The following is a 17784-nucleotide window of genomic DNA, read 5'->3' as shown; positions in this document are numbered from 1 at the left end:
TTTTATTCAACTGGATGTCAAGATGGAATCAGTACTTGGAAGATGAGCTTGAACCAGCAGTGTCGGCTGTGAAGAGGGGCAGAGTTTCAAATAAATACAACCATTAAGTACTTGTGGAGATAAATGTACATGTTACAATTCTTTTAAATGTCAAAGAAAAGACAAGGATTTACAAGTTACATAATCATGAAGCTAAGTATTTGAGCAACAACAAATTGGAATGCAATGACTATTCAGAGGTGTAGCATTAGTAATCACAGCACATCATTGACACAACCATTTGTCATCCTCAGTCATATGCAATATTTTTAGGAAACTTAATTCTGCAAACCTTTCCTCAGGTATTAACTAGGACAAATTTTGTTCCCTAATTTAAAAAAATAAATGTTTTGTACATCGTGTATTACAATTCTTTGGTATAACAAAATTCCATTCAGTAACAATCTTTCCATAATTTTCATTCGATAAATAACATTACAAAAAAAGGATTCACAAAACTTGGGATAATAATAATTTTGTACAAGAAAAATCTCACCGAATTACAACCAGTATTCTGAGATTCATAAAACCTTATTTTAAGGACATGCTTGGGAGTGGGTGAGGAGAACAAGAAAATACCAAAATAAAATGCATTTGCTTTTAAAAGTACTGCAAGAAATCTTCCATAAAATAAATTTTATAATTTTTTTTATACCCATTTCATTACAATAAAAACAACATGCAAGATGCATCACAAAACAAAACAATGTTCCACAAAATTTAAGGAAAAAATAAATAATTGCAAAGATGGAATCTTTTTATTCAAGTAGATGTCAGGATGGAATCAGTACTTGGAAGATGAGCTTGAATCAGCTATATCTGCTGTGAAGAGGGACAGTTTCAATTAAATGCAACCATTAAGTACCTGGAGATAAAAGGTAACGATGTTGCAATTCTGTTAAATGTATATCAAAGAAAAGACAAAGATTTACGATCAAAGGAAAGACAAGAATTTACGTGTTACATCAAGGTCCATATTTGAGCAACTAGACATTTGAATGCACAGACTATTCAGAGGTGTAGCATTAGTAATCACAGCACATCATTGACACAAGCATTTGTCATCATCATAGTCATATGCAATATTTTTAGGAAACTTAAAACAGACAGGCATCTGCATGATTCTGTTCAGTAAGATAATATAAACGTGCAGATCAAAAGCATTCATTTTTCCACTGCAGATGTGAGTCATCCGATTGTTTCATAATCATTTACTCCAATGGTACAAAACTCTGCCAGCTCTTTCTCAGATAATAACTAAGACATTTTGTTCCCTTATTAAAAGAAAAGATATACATATTTTGTATATCACGTATTACAATTCTTTTTGGTACAACAAATCCCATTCAGTGGCACTCTTTCCATACATTTCATTTGATAAACAACATTACAAAGGACTCACAAAACTTATGGTAATAATAAATATTTTGTAAAATATCACTAACTACAACCAGTATTCTGAAACGCATAAAACTAATTTAAGGCTGTGTTTGGGGATGGGTGGGGAGAATAAGAAAACGGAAATAAAATGCATGTTTTTAAAAGTTACACAAGAACTTTTCCATTACATAAATATGAATATGATATTTAATACCTTGATCATTTCATTTCAATAAAAAGAACATGCAAGATGTATCACAAAATAAAATAACACTACACAAAATTTATAAAAAATAATAATTGCAAAAATGGAATCTCTTTATTTCAACAGGATGTCAAAATGGAAACAGTACTTGGAAGATGAATCAGCCGTATCTGCTAGGAAGGGGGGCAGAGTTTCACACAAATGCAACCATTAGGTACTTGGAGTTAAAAGGTAACGATGTTACAATTCTTTTAAATGTCAAAGAAAAGACAAGGATTTACACGTTACATAATCATGAAGCTAAGTATTTGAGCAACTACACATTTTATTGCACCGACTATTCAGAGGTGTAGCATTAGTAATCACAGCACATCACTGACACAACCATTTGTCATCCTCATAGTCATATGCAATATTTTTGTGAAACTTAAAATTAAATAGATGAGCATCTAAATGATTCTTTTCAGTGAAAATAATATAAACTGCATGTGCAGATCAAAAGTGTTCACATTTTTCTACAGCAGAAGTGAGTCATCTGATTGTTTCATAATTATTTACTCCAATGGTACAAAACTGCTAAGTGTTTATCAGACAATAAATAAGACACATTTTGTTCAATTATTTTTTTTATATAAAGAAATATTTTGGGCATCTTGTATTGCAAATCTTTTTTGGCACTGCTCCAGTGACCTAGTGGTTAGCATGTCTGCCTCTGATTTGGGAGGTTGTGGGTTCGATCCCCAGCCGAGACATACCAAAGACTTACAAAAATGGTACTTGGTGCTCTGCGTTAGGAGGTTAGTGGTAGGACTGGTGGGCCTGGTGTCAGGATAATGTGACTGGGTGGGATATCATGCTACATGTCTGCGGCATGATGCCAGAGTGCTAGACATCACTATAAACTGTCACACTGCAGTCATCATAGCGATATGACTGTTTTTTTTTTAAAGCTACGTTAAAAATCCAAATCACACAATTCATTTTGGTATAACAAACCCCATTCAGTGCCACTCTTTCCATACTTTTCATTTGATAAACAACATTACCAAGGACTCACAAAACTCGAGATAATAATAAACATCTCATGCAAGAAAAATGTCATGAATTACAACCAGTATTCTGAAATTTGTAAAACCTTATTTTAATGATGCATTTGGGGGTTTGGGAAAGCAAGAAAACACCAAAATAAAATGAATTTGTTTTAAAAGGACCATAAGAAATTTTCCATTAAATAAATACAAAAATAACATTTAATACCCTATTCATTACAATAAAAAGAACATGCAAAATGCATCACAAACCAAAACACCACTCCACAAAATTGATCAAAATAAATAATTGAGAGAAAAAAATGGAATCTTTTTGTTTAATTGGATGGCATGAGGGAAGCAGTACTTGGATGACAAGCTCGACTGAGCTGTGAAGAGGGGCCAAGTTTCACACAAATGCAACCATTAAGTAACAGGAGACAAGGTAACGATGTTACAGATGTTACAATACTGTTAAATGTAAATAAAATAAAAGACAAAGATTTACGATCAAAGAAATGACAAGGATTTACAAGTTACATCAAGGTCCTTATTTGAGCAACTACACATCTGAATGCAATGACTATTCAGAGGTGTAGCATTAGTAATCACAGCACATCATTGACACAAACATTTGTCATCATCACAGTCATATGCATTATTATTCCAACTGTTAAAATCAAACAGATAAGCATTTTGCATGACTCTTTTCAATGAAGGCAATATAAAACTGCATGCACTGATAAAAAATTTGCAAACTACTTTAGTTAATTTTATAAAGGGAGAAAATCATTCAAATTGCATTGATTCCATCACCTTGGCATGTAATAATGTACCTCACCTTGTATCTGAGAATCTGAGGCTCAATATTATCCAGGGGTCGGCCATTGACTTTGATCAAACCAACTCCTCGCTTACAATGGGCAACTGCTGTAGCAGTTTTCTGAAAAAGAAGATTATTTTTTACAACATTAAAAAGGTGATCAGGTCTGCATGTCCAATACTGAAGCATTGCCGTAAAATATAACCCTGACTGAAAAGGTCAAAAGAGCATGTTGTACAGAATGGTTAGTCTTAGCTTCACAAGGATTCACCAGGGAGGAAATGCCACCAATGTCAAAGGACCAAAAATGTCATTGATTTTACGAGCATGATGGAAAGTTCTCCCAAATATGAACAAAATCCATCAAGGAATTGATTCAAGATAAGCAAATAAAATTTGGTTTTTGTTTTTTTTAAAATAGTGACATATGCACTGCAGACCAATAAAGTTTTAAGTAAAAAACAGTAGGCCCATATAGGCCAGAGGTCACTCTCTTGGATGACATCTGCCTAATAGTCTAATGCAAGAGACATTGCTCAGAATATATGTATTGTTCCACATAGGATTCCAAGGACACGACATGGTGTCCCCATATCCTCTAACTTTTTATTTCTTAGGGAAGGGGTTGTAAGGGGCAAACAATTTCAAATAGACAAAGCACTAGAGAGTGCTTAATACAAAAGTGGTACAAAAATGAGAAAATCTCTTTGGCTTTAACAATTTTTGCCACCATAACTTCCAACGCACCATAATCTTTTCCTTCAACACTTGGTATGGTATATGTAAACACTATCACATGCTTATGTAACCCACAAGGTACAGGTTTTAAGCATCTGCATGCATGCCAACCCGTGACGAGGAAAGTATAATCCAAATGGACAAAAAGAGGGATCCAAGCAGAAAAAGGGGAATCCACATATAACATGCTAAAAATGCAATAAACAATGATTTATTTGCCCCTCTCGTCTTTTAATATCCTTACTGCTTCAAGTTTTCATATGTAGCACTTTTAGCTTTCGAAAGCAAGATGTTCATGTTGCATTTTAAAGCACTTTGTACCATCTCCATAGGGAGATTTCTGAAGCATGTAATCACAGGCTGTAGCATAATAATCTCTAACATTATCATAAAACACTTTCACAGCCAGAGTAGAATTGTATTCTATGAATTCTCTTGCTTCTACACCAATATCAAGATCTTCATTATCTTTCTATTAAGAACTCAGTAAATAACACCTATGCATTTATAACATTCATTCATGTCCACATTTTAGTTCTGCTGTACATAAATAGTTACCTTAGTATTGGAGTTCGTAAGACAAGCTAATTCGATGTGTTTCTTTGTTTTCAAGTGTTTCTCCACATCAAATTTACCACCATACCCAATATTAAAATCGTTTCCGCACAGACTGCAATGAGCATGATGCTGCCCCAAAACACAGGGACTCATATCGTTGCTTAAAACTCACATCACCTGTCATACATGTACTATATAGTACACGCATGACAAGTCTATTTTAAGCAATGATACGAGCCCCTGTGCCCGAGAATTGAACAATGTATTATGCCATTCAAGTATTCACCTTTGACGGATTTGTTTGGGTTTTTGTTTTTTTTTCTGATACACCTGTGAAATTCTTTGAAAATATACATGTGCTCTAACAAACATCGACTAGAATACATCTGACGACTTTTAGCGCCAAATAGTAAAATTCTTTCCACACGGCCTGCAACAAACGTCACGTGATGCTGCCCTCATGTCCTCATCTTTGGAGGATTCTGTTATTTTATGTTTCATTTATTTTTGGCCTATTTCTAATCCATCTGTGATATTATTTCAAAGGAGAATTTTGCTCTCATACAAGCATTGACTAAAATAAATTATACTTTTTAGCGCCAAATACCTATAGACTGGTTCTGTACTAAATATAAATTAGAAGAAAGAATCTGCGAGTAAAGATTAAAACTTAGAAAAAAAGTCTGTTTTCTCCTCACTAAGCCATACAGCTGCTATAAGTAGAATACGAGGTTGAAAGTTTGAAAGTAGAAACAGCATGTTTCTGGGTAATAGGATAGTTGCTATAAATAGAACATAATACCATTGGGAAAGTGCACAGACAAGCGTACTCTTATACTGTAGTTACGTAGAAGCCGTCTTTTCTAAAATAGTCTGTGGGATTAATGGGATGTTAATAAAAACGAGAAAACAATCGATTGCTTTTTTGGAAGGTGGATATACTGAAAAAACGTAATCCATATACGTTTACACACAAGGCTTAATTTAGTGAAAAAAGCTTAATGGTTGGCATGTATGCATCTGGTCCACCTGAAAAAAAGCTTCATACCGGTACTGGTCTGGATCACATGGGAACCGGGAAGTATTCAGATATGATTTTGGTCTTACATAAAAAAAGCTCCAAATTTTTTAAAGGGGTTTTGGGGATCCTCCTTCAACAGGGTCTCGAGGGGGAGCGCCCTTGATCGGGGGTGTGTGTGTCCAAAAGTACATTTACTCATTTAAAAAAAACGGTGCAACTCATAATCAATAATATATAATATATAACAAAATCATAATTTGAAAAACTAACAAACTTACCAAAACATTTCAACTTGACTTGAATAATTGCACAATATTTATACCACATGAATTGTTCTCCAATATTATTGGTACTTAAGTTATTTCATGTGCATGTCGGTGTTCACATCGTAATTAAGTCACAATAATTTCTCAATTTTATACTTCTCTCTTTTCATAACAAATCTGTAAAATAAACCTACAGAACATCAACTATATACAAATAATCCCATACATTTGCTTGTCTTTTTGTCCAATGGACACAACCTGTTGACATGCCAGTCGAGCAAAGATTTGTTTAGCCTTCCTTCCTTTTTGACTGACTTTTTGGCTCAATGTGCAATCGTTTCTTTTCCTTCTCAATGAGAGCCTTTTTCCTTTCAAGCTGGTGCTTGTATTGGCAACATGCATTGCGCATATTCAGACAGAGAGCTACATTTGTTCTCACATGCAAGAAATCTTTCTTCTTATAGTAATTAATTGCACTTTTTTCCAGATGCCTTCTGAGCTTCAATTTTTCCGTATGCAGTTTCTTTTCTAGGTGCTGTCCCAATAACTTCCAACTGTGATTATCGTACAGCAGAGGTCGCAAAATGCCAGTCCTCAGGCGTTCAGTTTTTTAAATAAACTGACCAACTAAATTTCCATCTTTTTGCTCCAGTCATTCCCTTTTGCAAATGTTTTTAAACCTTTATTTAAACATATCATTTCATGGTTGCTCTCAACAATTCTGGACGCCATTTTTTAAAAAGCATGTCAGTTTCCATTTCACGAACATTCATTGGATGAATTTAAACTTTTGCGCAATCAGAATACTCTTTACGAGAACTGTCGGGCAACTAATATATATGGAATAAATACATTACATGGGTTATTGCGTAATGGGGACGAAAAAGCCCGGATCGGAGATGATAAAAAAAAAAGACTATCAAGAAAAATAGGATTCAAGTCAGAAAAAGCAAATTCCGCTTTAAAATGGAGAAAACTCATTTATCTAATATGAGCTGTGCTAGGATTCGGCCTTTAGGATTGTCTATTTTAAATGTGCATTTGTAAAACTTCCTCGATGCATGGTTCAATCTACGACAATGTCTTGTCCAGGACCCAATGTGACAATTTAACTTTGTGAAGGGAAAGTGTAAATGATATGTGAACGGGAACAAGGGAACAATTTAAGACTTTTTCCATACTTTTAAGTAATTTTTTTTTAATTTTCCAGACCTTTTCAAGGCCTGGAAAATCATTTTTCAAATGTAAGACTCCAGACCCACACTGCAACCCTGCTTATTGGCAAGACAGCTGCTTTAAAAATAACATTAAATTCAAGTGTGTACAAACCTTTCGCCCATACACTTGAACAGCTTGCAATGGTCCTTTCTGTGGCATTCTGAAAAGAAGAAAAAATCGCTAAAGGAATAGTTTTAAATCACTAACACTAACAAAAATTAAACATTAATTTGATTTTCAATAAAAACTTAGAACAGCCTCAAAATTAACAATTCGAGACACATATCTTGCACCAATTTCAGAAAAAGAGATATAAAACAATTTTCTGGAAAATGACCAGTAAAACTTCTCAATGTGCAGCATCTCTTGAAAACAAAATTCACAAATGTTTGACCAATTCAGAGTGTGTAACATGGATCACAGTATTTCAATGCTATAAATCGTCATCATCATGGTCAAAATTTCTTTTCTAATCAAAAACCATATTGGGTCCCCAAAAAAGAACAAATCATCTCATGTTTCCCAACCCCATTTTAGATATTTGGAGATTTTGGGTAGGAGGTCAAAGTGCAACATGGAATTTGCCGATACATCACAGTAGTGGTAATGAGCAGCTGCAAAATTCAATCCTACTTGGTTGACCATTAGAGCCAATGGGATAATTATGAAGCATTAGCTTTTATACACCAATAAATTTCCTGCCATACACATAAAGGATCACAAATGGTTCATCAAAATATTCATTTCAATAGCAAGAAAACTTCTCTGAAACAATTCAAGATTTTGTACTGAATTGGCTCTGGAAACATGGCATATTTACCAATGTTCAGATAGAAATGAAGAACAGTACATTCTTCATCTGCTAATGTTTACTAGTGGTTAAAAGTCATTGTGACTTTTCATTTGGATCCAATCTTGGGTGGCAGGATTATATATTTTCAATGTGAACACAAGTTATCACTGCTTAAATTTATCAAAATCAATACAACTTTCTACTTCTATCAAACGAAAAAAGGGTAAATGTCCTTTTTAACAACAGAAGTGTACACATCTGTTATATTCTTAAGTGAGCCTAATTCATCACCGCCAATCAGTTTCTTGATTTTTTGCTGTACACTGTAGTTGCACTGTAATTTTGAGATCAACCAGTGTTCAATGTCTTTCACTAATCCTGCATTGTAACATGTCAACCCCCAATAGTTTCAAAGTTATGACCATAGGGTTGGGGAGCAAAGGTTTCACGAGTTGGCAGCCCGTATAGTCACTGCTCCAAAGTCTAGTTTTAGTCACACTATACTTCTAGAGATAAATTGATACCTTCACCACTATAGTCATGCAGTTCTTTTTTATGTTAGCCTCCATTTCAGCTGGCTCAAAAGCCATGATAACCCTAACAGTTTCATATTTAAGACCATGTGATAGGGGGTGTGATGGGGGCACAAACAGTAGTTGCCAGCCCACATAGACGAACTCTAATAGTTACACCCATGGGGTGGTGGAAAAGGCAGCACGAGTTGGTAGCCCATATTGACACAGCTCCAAAGTGTAGCTTTAATCATACTATACTTGTTCTGTAGATACAATACCTTTTTCCCCAATCCAATCATGCAGTTGTTTTAAAGACATGTTGGCCTCCATTTCAACAAGCTCAAGAGCAATGGTAAACAAGTAATGCCAATGTTACAAACAGGTAATTGTTTTAAAGGGACACTTGTATGAAAGGAAAAAAATTGTCTGCAATTCGACTCCATCAACTTAGGCCTTACTACAATGATACACTCCGAAGCACCACGTGAATCTATTCTTTCCATTAAAACAATTGTTTTAGCTACAACCTTCAATTATCAAAAACATGAAATAGAGGCCAACACATTGCTAGAATGTGATGGAAGCCAGGAATGCTAACTTGGTTAGATGAATGACATGCATCTTGAACAAAAGGAAGCTATCTAAAACACTTTCTTCTATATGTTTTTATTCATTCCATTCAAGAAACATACAACTTGACCCAATTTCTGCATTCCTGGCTACCATCACATTCCAGCCAGAGGAACTTAAAAACATGTCCATTTGTTTGAGAATTGGACTTTATTTGAAAACTGAAGACAGAGTAAAGGGATGGGGGTTCTAACCTGTAACAATATAACAAAAGGGAAGACACCAGTCTGCACCCCTCAGTAGTTCCAACACTGCTAGTTTATCCTAACTGTATCTGCTAATTTCCAAATTAAGCCATTTTGCATTGGAATAGTCTTGGATTTCACCACTGATTGAAAGGTAAGATCCGAACAACCTAGTCTGCAGTAAACGTTCATGTGGTTACTAGAAACACCGAAATACACGTGTATTTACATTTTCTCTCTGTATATATCGGTTTCCACACACAAATTATTATTTGCTTTTGTTTGAATAATAATATAAAGCATTTCGGTTTGTCAGTATTTCGGCATTTCTAGTAACCGTCGATAATGTACATTGTGAAGAGTTTTAATTTTGGTGGCAAAAACAAATCTTGATATTGGTAACTTTGGTCTTGATTGCTAGTTACATTGTTGCACAGTGCATTGTTAATTCCTGAAACATGCTTATTGTTGAGCTACAGACTCAAGGTTGTTCAGATCTTACCTTTCGGTCAATGGTGAAATCCAAGACTATCTGAATGCAAAACAGCACTTCTAGACGGCATTTGTCCATACGTCAAAATCGGCGAACAATTATTGCATTTTCTCCATTATGTCACAAACTGAACGAAGTGTCGAGCTGTTTTGAAAATTAAACTATTCTTGATTACGACTGGCTCATGCTGGAAACTGGCAGACGCAATCAGGATAAACTAGCAGTACTGGAACTAATGAGGGGGTGCGGACTGGTGTATTCCCTTGTTACAGGTTGGAACCCCGATCCCTCGATTCATGGACGGATACTCCAAATTTTCTTTTTAACGACCCTGTGTTCTGATGTAGGTCCACATTGAACATGCTATACAGCGCCGTTATTTTGGCCGCAAGACCTAGATTTAATAATCAAGCTAGATATCTTACATTGTAGGACTACCCCTCCACACCCAAAAATAACTACAGAAAAATAGCTTCATGGCACACGTGTTTGAACGCTTATTTCACATCTTCAAAAATATTTCATCTGTGAATTTTGCATCCTCAAATTATGTGGAAAACCTTCCATCTGGACAAATTCTATTTCTGAAGAAGAAAAAGCATGTCATGTTGCTACCTTCAAGATGGCCAAAAATATCAGGTCAACTCCAGTACACATCAGAAACACCCACCCACCATCACAACTCCGTAAATTTTGCTAAACTGAAAACAATAAAACTTATCTATTGCATATAACACATCAGAATATATGAGTTCAGTCTTGAAATAAGTGCACATTGTGTCAAAACTAAGTTTATTTCGACTAACATAAATTTATTATACTGAGAAACCGGGAATCAACTCACGTTGGCCAACCTGAAGCAGAAAAGGAAGTACATCGGGGCTCACACATATTGTATCAGGGGATCTATAGTCTGGTTTTCTGACAGAAATATAGTCCATAACACAGAGCCTAAGAAGCAGGAAACCAGACTACCTCAGGACAAGCCAATCAGAGGGTAATCCACATATTATGTATCACGGACTCATCGGGTTTTACACACTTACTTTCGCCTTTTCAGAAATATAATATTTTTGTCGGAAAGTTCGTGTTTTTATATCAGCCCTGTTTAACACAATCATAGACTAGAGTAACAGTCACACGGGTTTTGTAAGAAGAACATACAATGATGTGCTGTTATTTAATACAATTAGATCAAAGCATTTTTTTTTTTAAATTTGAGAACTGCTTTCACATTCATTTCGCACGTTCAAAGTTATACTATCCTTGGAAAACATGCATGGAATTGTTCTTATATAATTAATGCATGAAAGTTTCAGAGTAAATATGAATGCAGCCTAAATTCAGTTTAATCAATCTTTCAAGACAGATAAACAAGAAAGAAAGAAAAAGAAAAAAAATAACAGCAGCAGTAACAAGCACACAATGAAATGCAGGTGAATTTGAAAATAATGTCATAAGAATTCATTAAAAAATATATTTATGAAAGGATTGACAACAGTATATTACGAGATTTTCATATCGTTATCAGTGGAACATAATTCACGTTACGTGGTATTTCAGTTTTTGTTAATAAAAATATATGGGAGCCCGGGTGGCTGAGTTGTTAAAAGAGCTCGCTTTACCGATCGCTGCCATCGCACTCTTTGGGGTTGAATCTCGGGCTCTGTCTGTGAGGGTATGTGAGAATTTTGCAAGCATCTTCACTTGGGTCGGTTGTTCTTACCGCGTTTTTCATGGGATCTTCCTCCACCAGTTGTACTGGCCGCCATGAATAGTCTATCTCTTGCTCTAAGAAATGGCGTTAAACCCAAAAGAATAATTAAAATCATCTTATCATATCCTACCTTTATGAAACGTTTTCTATCACCAATAGCGGCCTTTACTTCCCCATAAGAGGCAATGATAAAGGTGAGGCAAAAGTTGTTGTTGTTGTTGTAGGGTTTAACGCCATTTTTCAGCACACGATAGGCTAAATATGGCGGCCAGTATTAATAGAGGAGGAAGAACCCGTGAAAATCCCGGAAAGAACCACTGACCCACGATAAGCTACTGGCAAGCTTTCTCACATACCCACATTGGCCGAATCGGAGACTCGAACCCACGCAGACAGAGGTGAGATGGCAGTGATCCGTAACGGAGAGCGCTTTAAACCACTCGGCCACTCGGGGCCCCTAAATCAAGTCTGCTCTTTTGTTTAAAATAGGTGGGTTTTAAGAGCCCTTTTGAATGAAATCACATTGTCCTAGTGTCTAAAATCTATGGGCAATTCGTTCCACGTAGCTGGGCCCTGGAACTCAAGAGCACATTAGTAGTAAGGTGGGCCACCCTAGCCTCAATGGGAATTATCATTACAGAGACCCCTGGGCCACTCTAGCCTCAATGGAAAATTAACATGGAGAAAAATCGTGGGCCACTCTAGCCTCAAGGGGAATTTAACATGGGAAATAGTCTTGGGCTACTCTAGCCTCAAGGGGAATTGAACATGGAGAAAAAACCCTGGGCCACTCTAGCCTCAAGGGGAATTGAACATGTGATTTTTTTTTTTAATAATTTTTTTTAAATTTAAATTTAAATTTAAATTTAAAAAAAGGGGTAGGCAATTGAATAAAGTCATTCTCTTTTCGAGAAATATGGCTGGCCCTGAAAAGGGCCTTTGGGTTTATGTTAATGTATCCATTAACATAAAGGGCACCGCATTGGTCTTCTTCTTGTCCTTAGGCTGCGTCTCACTGTAGGACCGTAAATCAGGACTCTTTTGAGGCATCCTTGTCTTTCTATGTAGATCCTACGTATCCACAGACTGGTGTTTGTCCTGTGGACAACGGTCCACTTGGATCGGACATACATGGGTATGTCCGTCCGGAACATCATGGAAGATACAAGCGTAGAAGATTGCACATCGGTCCACATCTTGAAGCGACGAGAACAGGTGAATCAATGCACTGAACTGCGCTTATTTATAGGTAGAGGTAGGATTGAAACGGATTGAGTTCATTCACCAATCCAAACACGCGTTACAAAATTCAGTCAGCCCGCATCCAATCCGAAGAGAGTAGTCTGTGACGTCAGTTGGTCTATATAGATTCGCTAGCGCTTGTGTGCAGTCAATCTATGCGACAGTGATTCAACATGACGGAAATTCAGAAAACGATCCATTGGGGTGCACCAACAGGGGAGACTGCCCAAGGGACCCCGGACTTACTTTCAGAAGAGGTGAATTGGGATTTTGTGGATTTTCTCTCCTCGCAAGAATTTGTTCCGGAACCTTCGTTACCTTCTTCATTACCGCAAGTGGAGAATTTTAGACAGAGACAGAAAGAAGAATTGGAGAAATTTATACAACGACAAAAGGAAGCGGAACAAGCTTTTCTCCTACAGCAACAGCAGCAAGAAGAAGAGGTAAGAAAAAAACAACAGCAACAACAGCAAGAAGAAGTAGCAGCAAAGAAACAAGAGGGTGAAAATCAAACGGTCACGGTACTGTTGACATTTTAGCGGAGTTAAGAAGTCTGAAACAAATGTATCAGACTTCTTTATTACGACCGAAGAGAATACGACCTTCCCGAGCTAAACACGTTAACCCTGTGACTAAGCCTACCGTACCACCCTTAGTGATTTCAACCCAATCATCATCAACATTACGCAGTCCAGAAGTAGGCCTTGGCCGTGGCAAAGGCTTAAGGCAGTTAAAGTTGATTGCTTAAACTCACCCCTACACCAAAATAAAAAGGCCCTTTTCAGGGCCACCCACATCTCTCGAAAAGAGATAGCCTTTCAATTTGCCAATAACTCAAAAAAACAACAACAAATAAACAACCCATTTTACCCCTATAGTACTTTTCTTTGTATGAGTGCGTGAGTGTAGCTTCTTATTTTAAAATCAAAACTCAAAGACACTTACCTTATATCATTAATTTATTCTTTTCTCCATTTTTTTACAATCCAATTCACAATTCACAACACAACACTTTAATAAAAAGTTCATTGACGTCTTCTTTCTCCTTGTTTAGTCTCTCTGTTTTTTGAATTTCTTCACCGTCACAGGCTTTTCCTCTTCTTCCTCCTCACTTTCCTCCCTTCTTCTTTTCTTCTCCTGTTTCTTTTTCTTCAGCTGTCTGCTTTCTTCCTCTGAAGAATCCCTCTCTTCTTCCGAAGAATCCCTCTCTTCTTCTGAAGAATCCTTCTTTTCTTCTGACTCCTCTTGTTTCTTTTTTGGGCAATCTGGAGACCAATGTCCTTTTTCTTTACAATAATAACAGGTATCTTGACTTTTGTCTTTTTTAGCCCCTGTTTTTTTTTCTTTTTTGACGGTCTGGACACTCTGAAGACCAATGCCCTTTCTTCTGACAGATATAGCAAGTATCTTGACTTTTATCTCGAAAGGAAGGAGAGTAGTCCGTGGGCTGGTCTGAAGAGAATTTTCTAATGACCCCTCGCAAAGCTCTGACGAAACGTTCGATTTGGTTAGTCTCTTCCATCGTTGTGCTCGGCTTGAGAGTGAAATGAATAGTGAAAGGACAAGACTCACACCCTTTTTATATACGCTGGTTTGCCATGACTATAAATTAGTCTATGGTGTTTAAACTTGAGTCATTTGACGTTTTGCACTCAAGATGAAACGATCCTATTCATTCGAGAAGAAAGAAGAAGAAAGTAAGAGGCAGAAACGTGATCTATCGCCTCGTACCAGGGCTGAAATCTTGGCACAAATTCATGCCAGTGATTTTGAAGAGGACATGAGTGAACCAGAATCCGAACCCTCTAAACCAAGTTCACCACCCTTAGTCAACCCTGAAAAGTACTATTCCATTCGAGAGACGGAAAAGCGATCCTCTAGAAAATTTAGAACCACGGCTTACACCTACACAGTGAAGTTTAAAGATTTCAAGGCCGACGTACCATTGGAGAAAGCAGAAGGGTTTATCACCGAGATGTGGGATTCTTTGCTCACCTCACTCAAGCGACAATGTCAACCGAAAGAAGACGATCGCTTGACACTATCCATAGATCACGACGGTTTGAAATCCCCTGTTTGGATCGAGTTTAGCAGACCCGCAGAACTAACCCCTTCCAAAGTCATGGACAAGATTCAACACGTACAACAATCTAATGACCAGTTTGACATCACCGATGGTAAAGCCACACTGAAAATGGCCCACGTCTCTCCTCCTCAAGGGACAGGACGCAAAAAGATGTTATTGGTGGACGACCTTCGCAACACCAAAACAAGTCTCGTCCGAATTAACAACCCTCAAGACCAGATGTGTTTAGCTCGAGCCATCGTGGTGGGACGAACCTATGCCAACAAGAACGACATGGTAGAATGGAAAAGAGCCTGGAAAACTATTCGACAATCGGACCGAGCCAAACAACGAAACGAAGCAGAACTCCTATTGCAACAAGCTGGTCTGTCCAAAGACACACCCTGTGGCATTCCTGAGATGCAAAAATTGCAAGATGCCCTAGCTCCACGATACACCTTGAAAGTGCACCCTCAAGAAATGCGCGGACCTCTGTTGTTTCGAGGCCAAGACTTTAAGGACGGAAAATACATTCATGTTTATTATCACGATGACCATTTCGATACCATTACCACTATCACCGGATTCCTGGGATACAGATATTGCTGTGAGAAATGTGATTATGGTTATAACAATCGAGAGCAACACAAGCATTGTGGATGGAAATGCCCAGGATGTTTGGCCTCTCCACCCTGTCTGAGCGAAGAACCAGTGCCTTGTTCGACTTGTCTGCGCACGTTTGTCAGCCCTACCTGTTACCAACAACATTTGAAAACACAAGGTTCACAGAAGAAATGTGCTTGTCAACTCCTGAGATTGTGCCCTACCTGTGGACAAGGCATACTTACCAATAATGCCAAGGCACACGTATGTCGAGGAAAGAAAAAATGTCACATTTGTCACCACATCGTGGACTTGGAACACCAATGCTACGTGCAAAAATACCAACCCCAACCAGAAAAAGAGGACGGTCACAAGAAGATAGGCAATTTCATCTTTTTCGATTTCGAATGCATGCAAGAGACCGGCATTCACATTCCTAATTTCTGCGTAGCTCATCGAGCGTGCGAGAAGTGCATTCAAGAACCTATCTTCAGTCATTGCCCTCACTGCAGCAAGATTCCTGGAGGGCGTGAAAAAATCTTTCGAGGACCGAACACGTTAGCCGATTTTGCCCAATGGGTCTTAGATCCCATCGACAAGACGTGGAGCCAAGAGGACATCGAACGTTACGGAGATTGTCATCGTCATGCCACAGTGATGGCTCACAATTTCTCCGGATACGACGGACAGTTTCTTCTCAGATACTATACGGAACAAGGCACCGAGCGTCCTAAAGTGACTTTGAACGGAGCCAAAATCATTTTCATGCAAGTGGGACAAGTGCAGTTTAAAGATTCGATGAGTTACTTGGCCATGCCTTTGAGTCGAATGCCTAAAACGTTTGGAATGACAGAAATGGCTAAAGGGTACTTTCCTCACTTTTTCAATACGGAAGCCAATCAACATGCCGTTCTACCCCATTTACCTGAGGCTCACTATTACGACCCCGACAACATGCGTACCGAACAACGAGAAGCTTTCTACGCTTGATACCAAGCTCACGCCTCGGACCCTTTCGACTTTCAGGAAGAAATGCTAAAGTATTGTCGTTCCGACGTGGACATTTTACGGCGTTGCTGTGGAAAATTTCGAGAACTGTTCATGGAACACGGAGGGGTCGATCCTTTGAAAGAAGCTTGTACCATTGCCAAAGCGTGTTCCTTAGTGTATCGACAACGATTCATGTCTGAAAACACCGTGGCTGTCATCAGTCCTCAAACGACCCAGTATGTCAAACGTCAATACTCGGTCAAAGCCCTACGTTGGTTACATTACTTGTGCGACAAGGAAGACAAGTGGATTCAGCATGCCCGCAACGGAGGGGGTGAAAAGACCATCGGAACGTATTCGGTCGATGGCTGGGACTTAGAAAACCCCAAGATCGTGTACGAGTTTAACGGTTGCTTATTTCACGGATGTCCCGTCTGTTACCCAGACCGTGGCACTAAAAATCAGTTTTTACAACGAACCATGGAAGATTTGTACCAGGACACTTGTCAGCGACGCCTAAAGTTAGAACAGCAAGGATACCAAATGGTGGAAATGTGGGAACACGAATACGATCACCGTATGAAAACCGATCCCGAGTTTAAACGCCTCGTGGAAAGTTACCAGTTCATGGACCCGTTGAACCCGAGGGATAGTTTGTACGGAGGAAGGACCAATGCCACCTGTTTGCTGTACCAAGCCAACGAAGAGAAAGGAGAAGAAATCAAATACTTGGACGTGTGTTCGCTGTATCCCTACGTGTGCAAATATTGTCGCTTTCCTGTAGGGCATCCGCAATTGTTAACGGAACACATCGACCTGAAAAACATTCGACAATACGAAGGCTTGATCAAGTGTAAAGTTTTGCCTCCCACGAGCCTATACCATCCCGTCTTACCTCACCATTGTCAAGGCAAACTGATGTTTCCCTTGTGCCGTACTTGTGCCGAAACGTGCAACCAAGATCAGCCTTGCCATCACAGCCAGGAAGAACGTGCCTTGACGGGAACCTGGGTCAGCGTAGAATTGTTCAAAGCTCTGGACATGGGATACCAACTGTTAGAAGTGTACGAAATTTGTCACTTTCCCAAGACACAACAGTACCACAAGGGTGACCCTACTCAGAAAGGCATTTTCGCCGACTACGTGGATGCCTTTTTGAAACTGAAACAAGAAGCCAGCGGCTATCCGTCCTGGTGTCACACTCCCGAAGACCAAATAAAATTCAAAGAGAAATACTATGAACAAGAAGGCATCTCTTTAGACCACATCGAGAAA

The 17784-nt window shown here is 38.2% G+C and overlaps 1 protein-coding gene across 3 annotated transcripts in view; it reads right to left on the bottom strand.

The window, feature by feature from the left end:
- Positions 1–11688, bottom strand: part of LOC149785318 (small ribosomal subunit protein uS9) — a 33487-nt gene extending 21799 nt beyond the window's left edge. Inside the window, exons 1-3 of one of the 3 annotated variants that reach the window (XM_089979214.1) lie at positions 11619–11688; positions 7388–7436; positions 3494–3595 (exon numbers count right to left, since the gene is read on the bottom strand). In XM_089979214.1, coding sequence (XP_089835340.1) covers positions 3494–3595; positions 7388–7435 — 150 coding nt within the window. In that variant the 5' untranslated portion in view covers position 7436; positions 11619–11688. The other 2 variants (XM_089979213.1, XM_089979215.1) reach the window with 2 other exon arrangements.
- Positions 11689–17784: the final 6096 nt, after the last annotated feature.

Source organism: Sinohyriopsis cumingii, chromosome 13 (assembly GCF_028554795.1).
Source record: "Sinohyriopsis cumingii isolate HCF-2022 chromosome 13, ASM2855479v2, whole genome shotgun sequence".
In the NCBI taxonomy this organism is placed as follows: domain Eukaryota; kingdom Metazoa; phylum Mollusca; class Bivalvia; order Unionida; family Unionidae; genus Sinohyriopsis; species Sinohyriopsis cumingii.
Note: the sequence above shows the minus strand (reverse complement) of the source record. Positions and strands in the feature narration are given on the sequence as shown.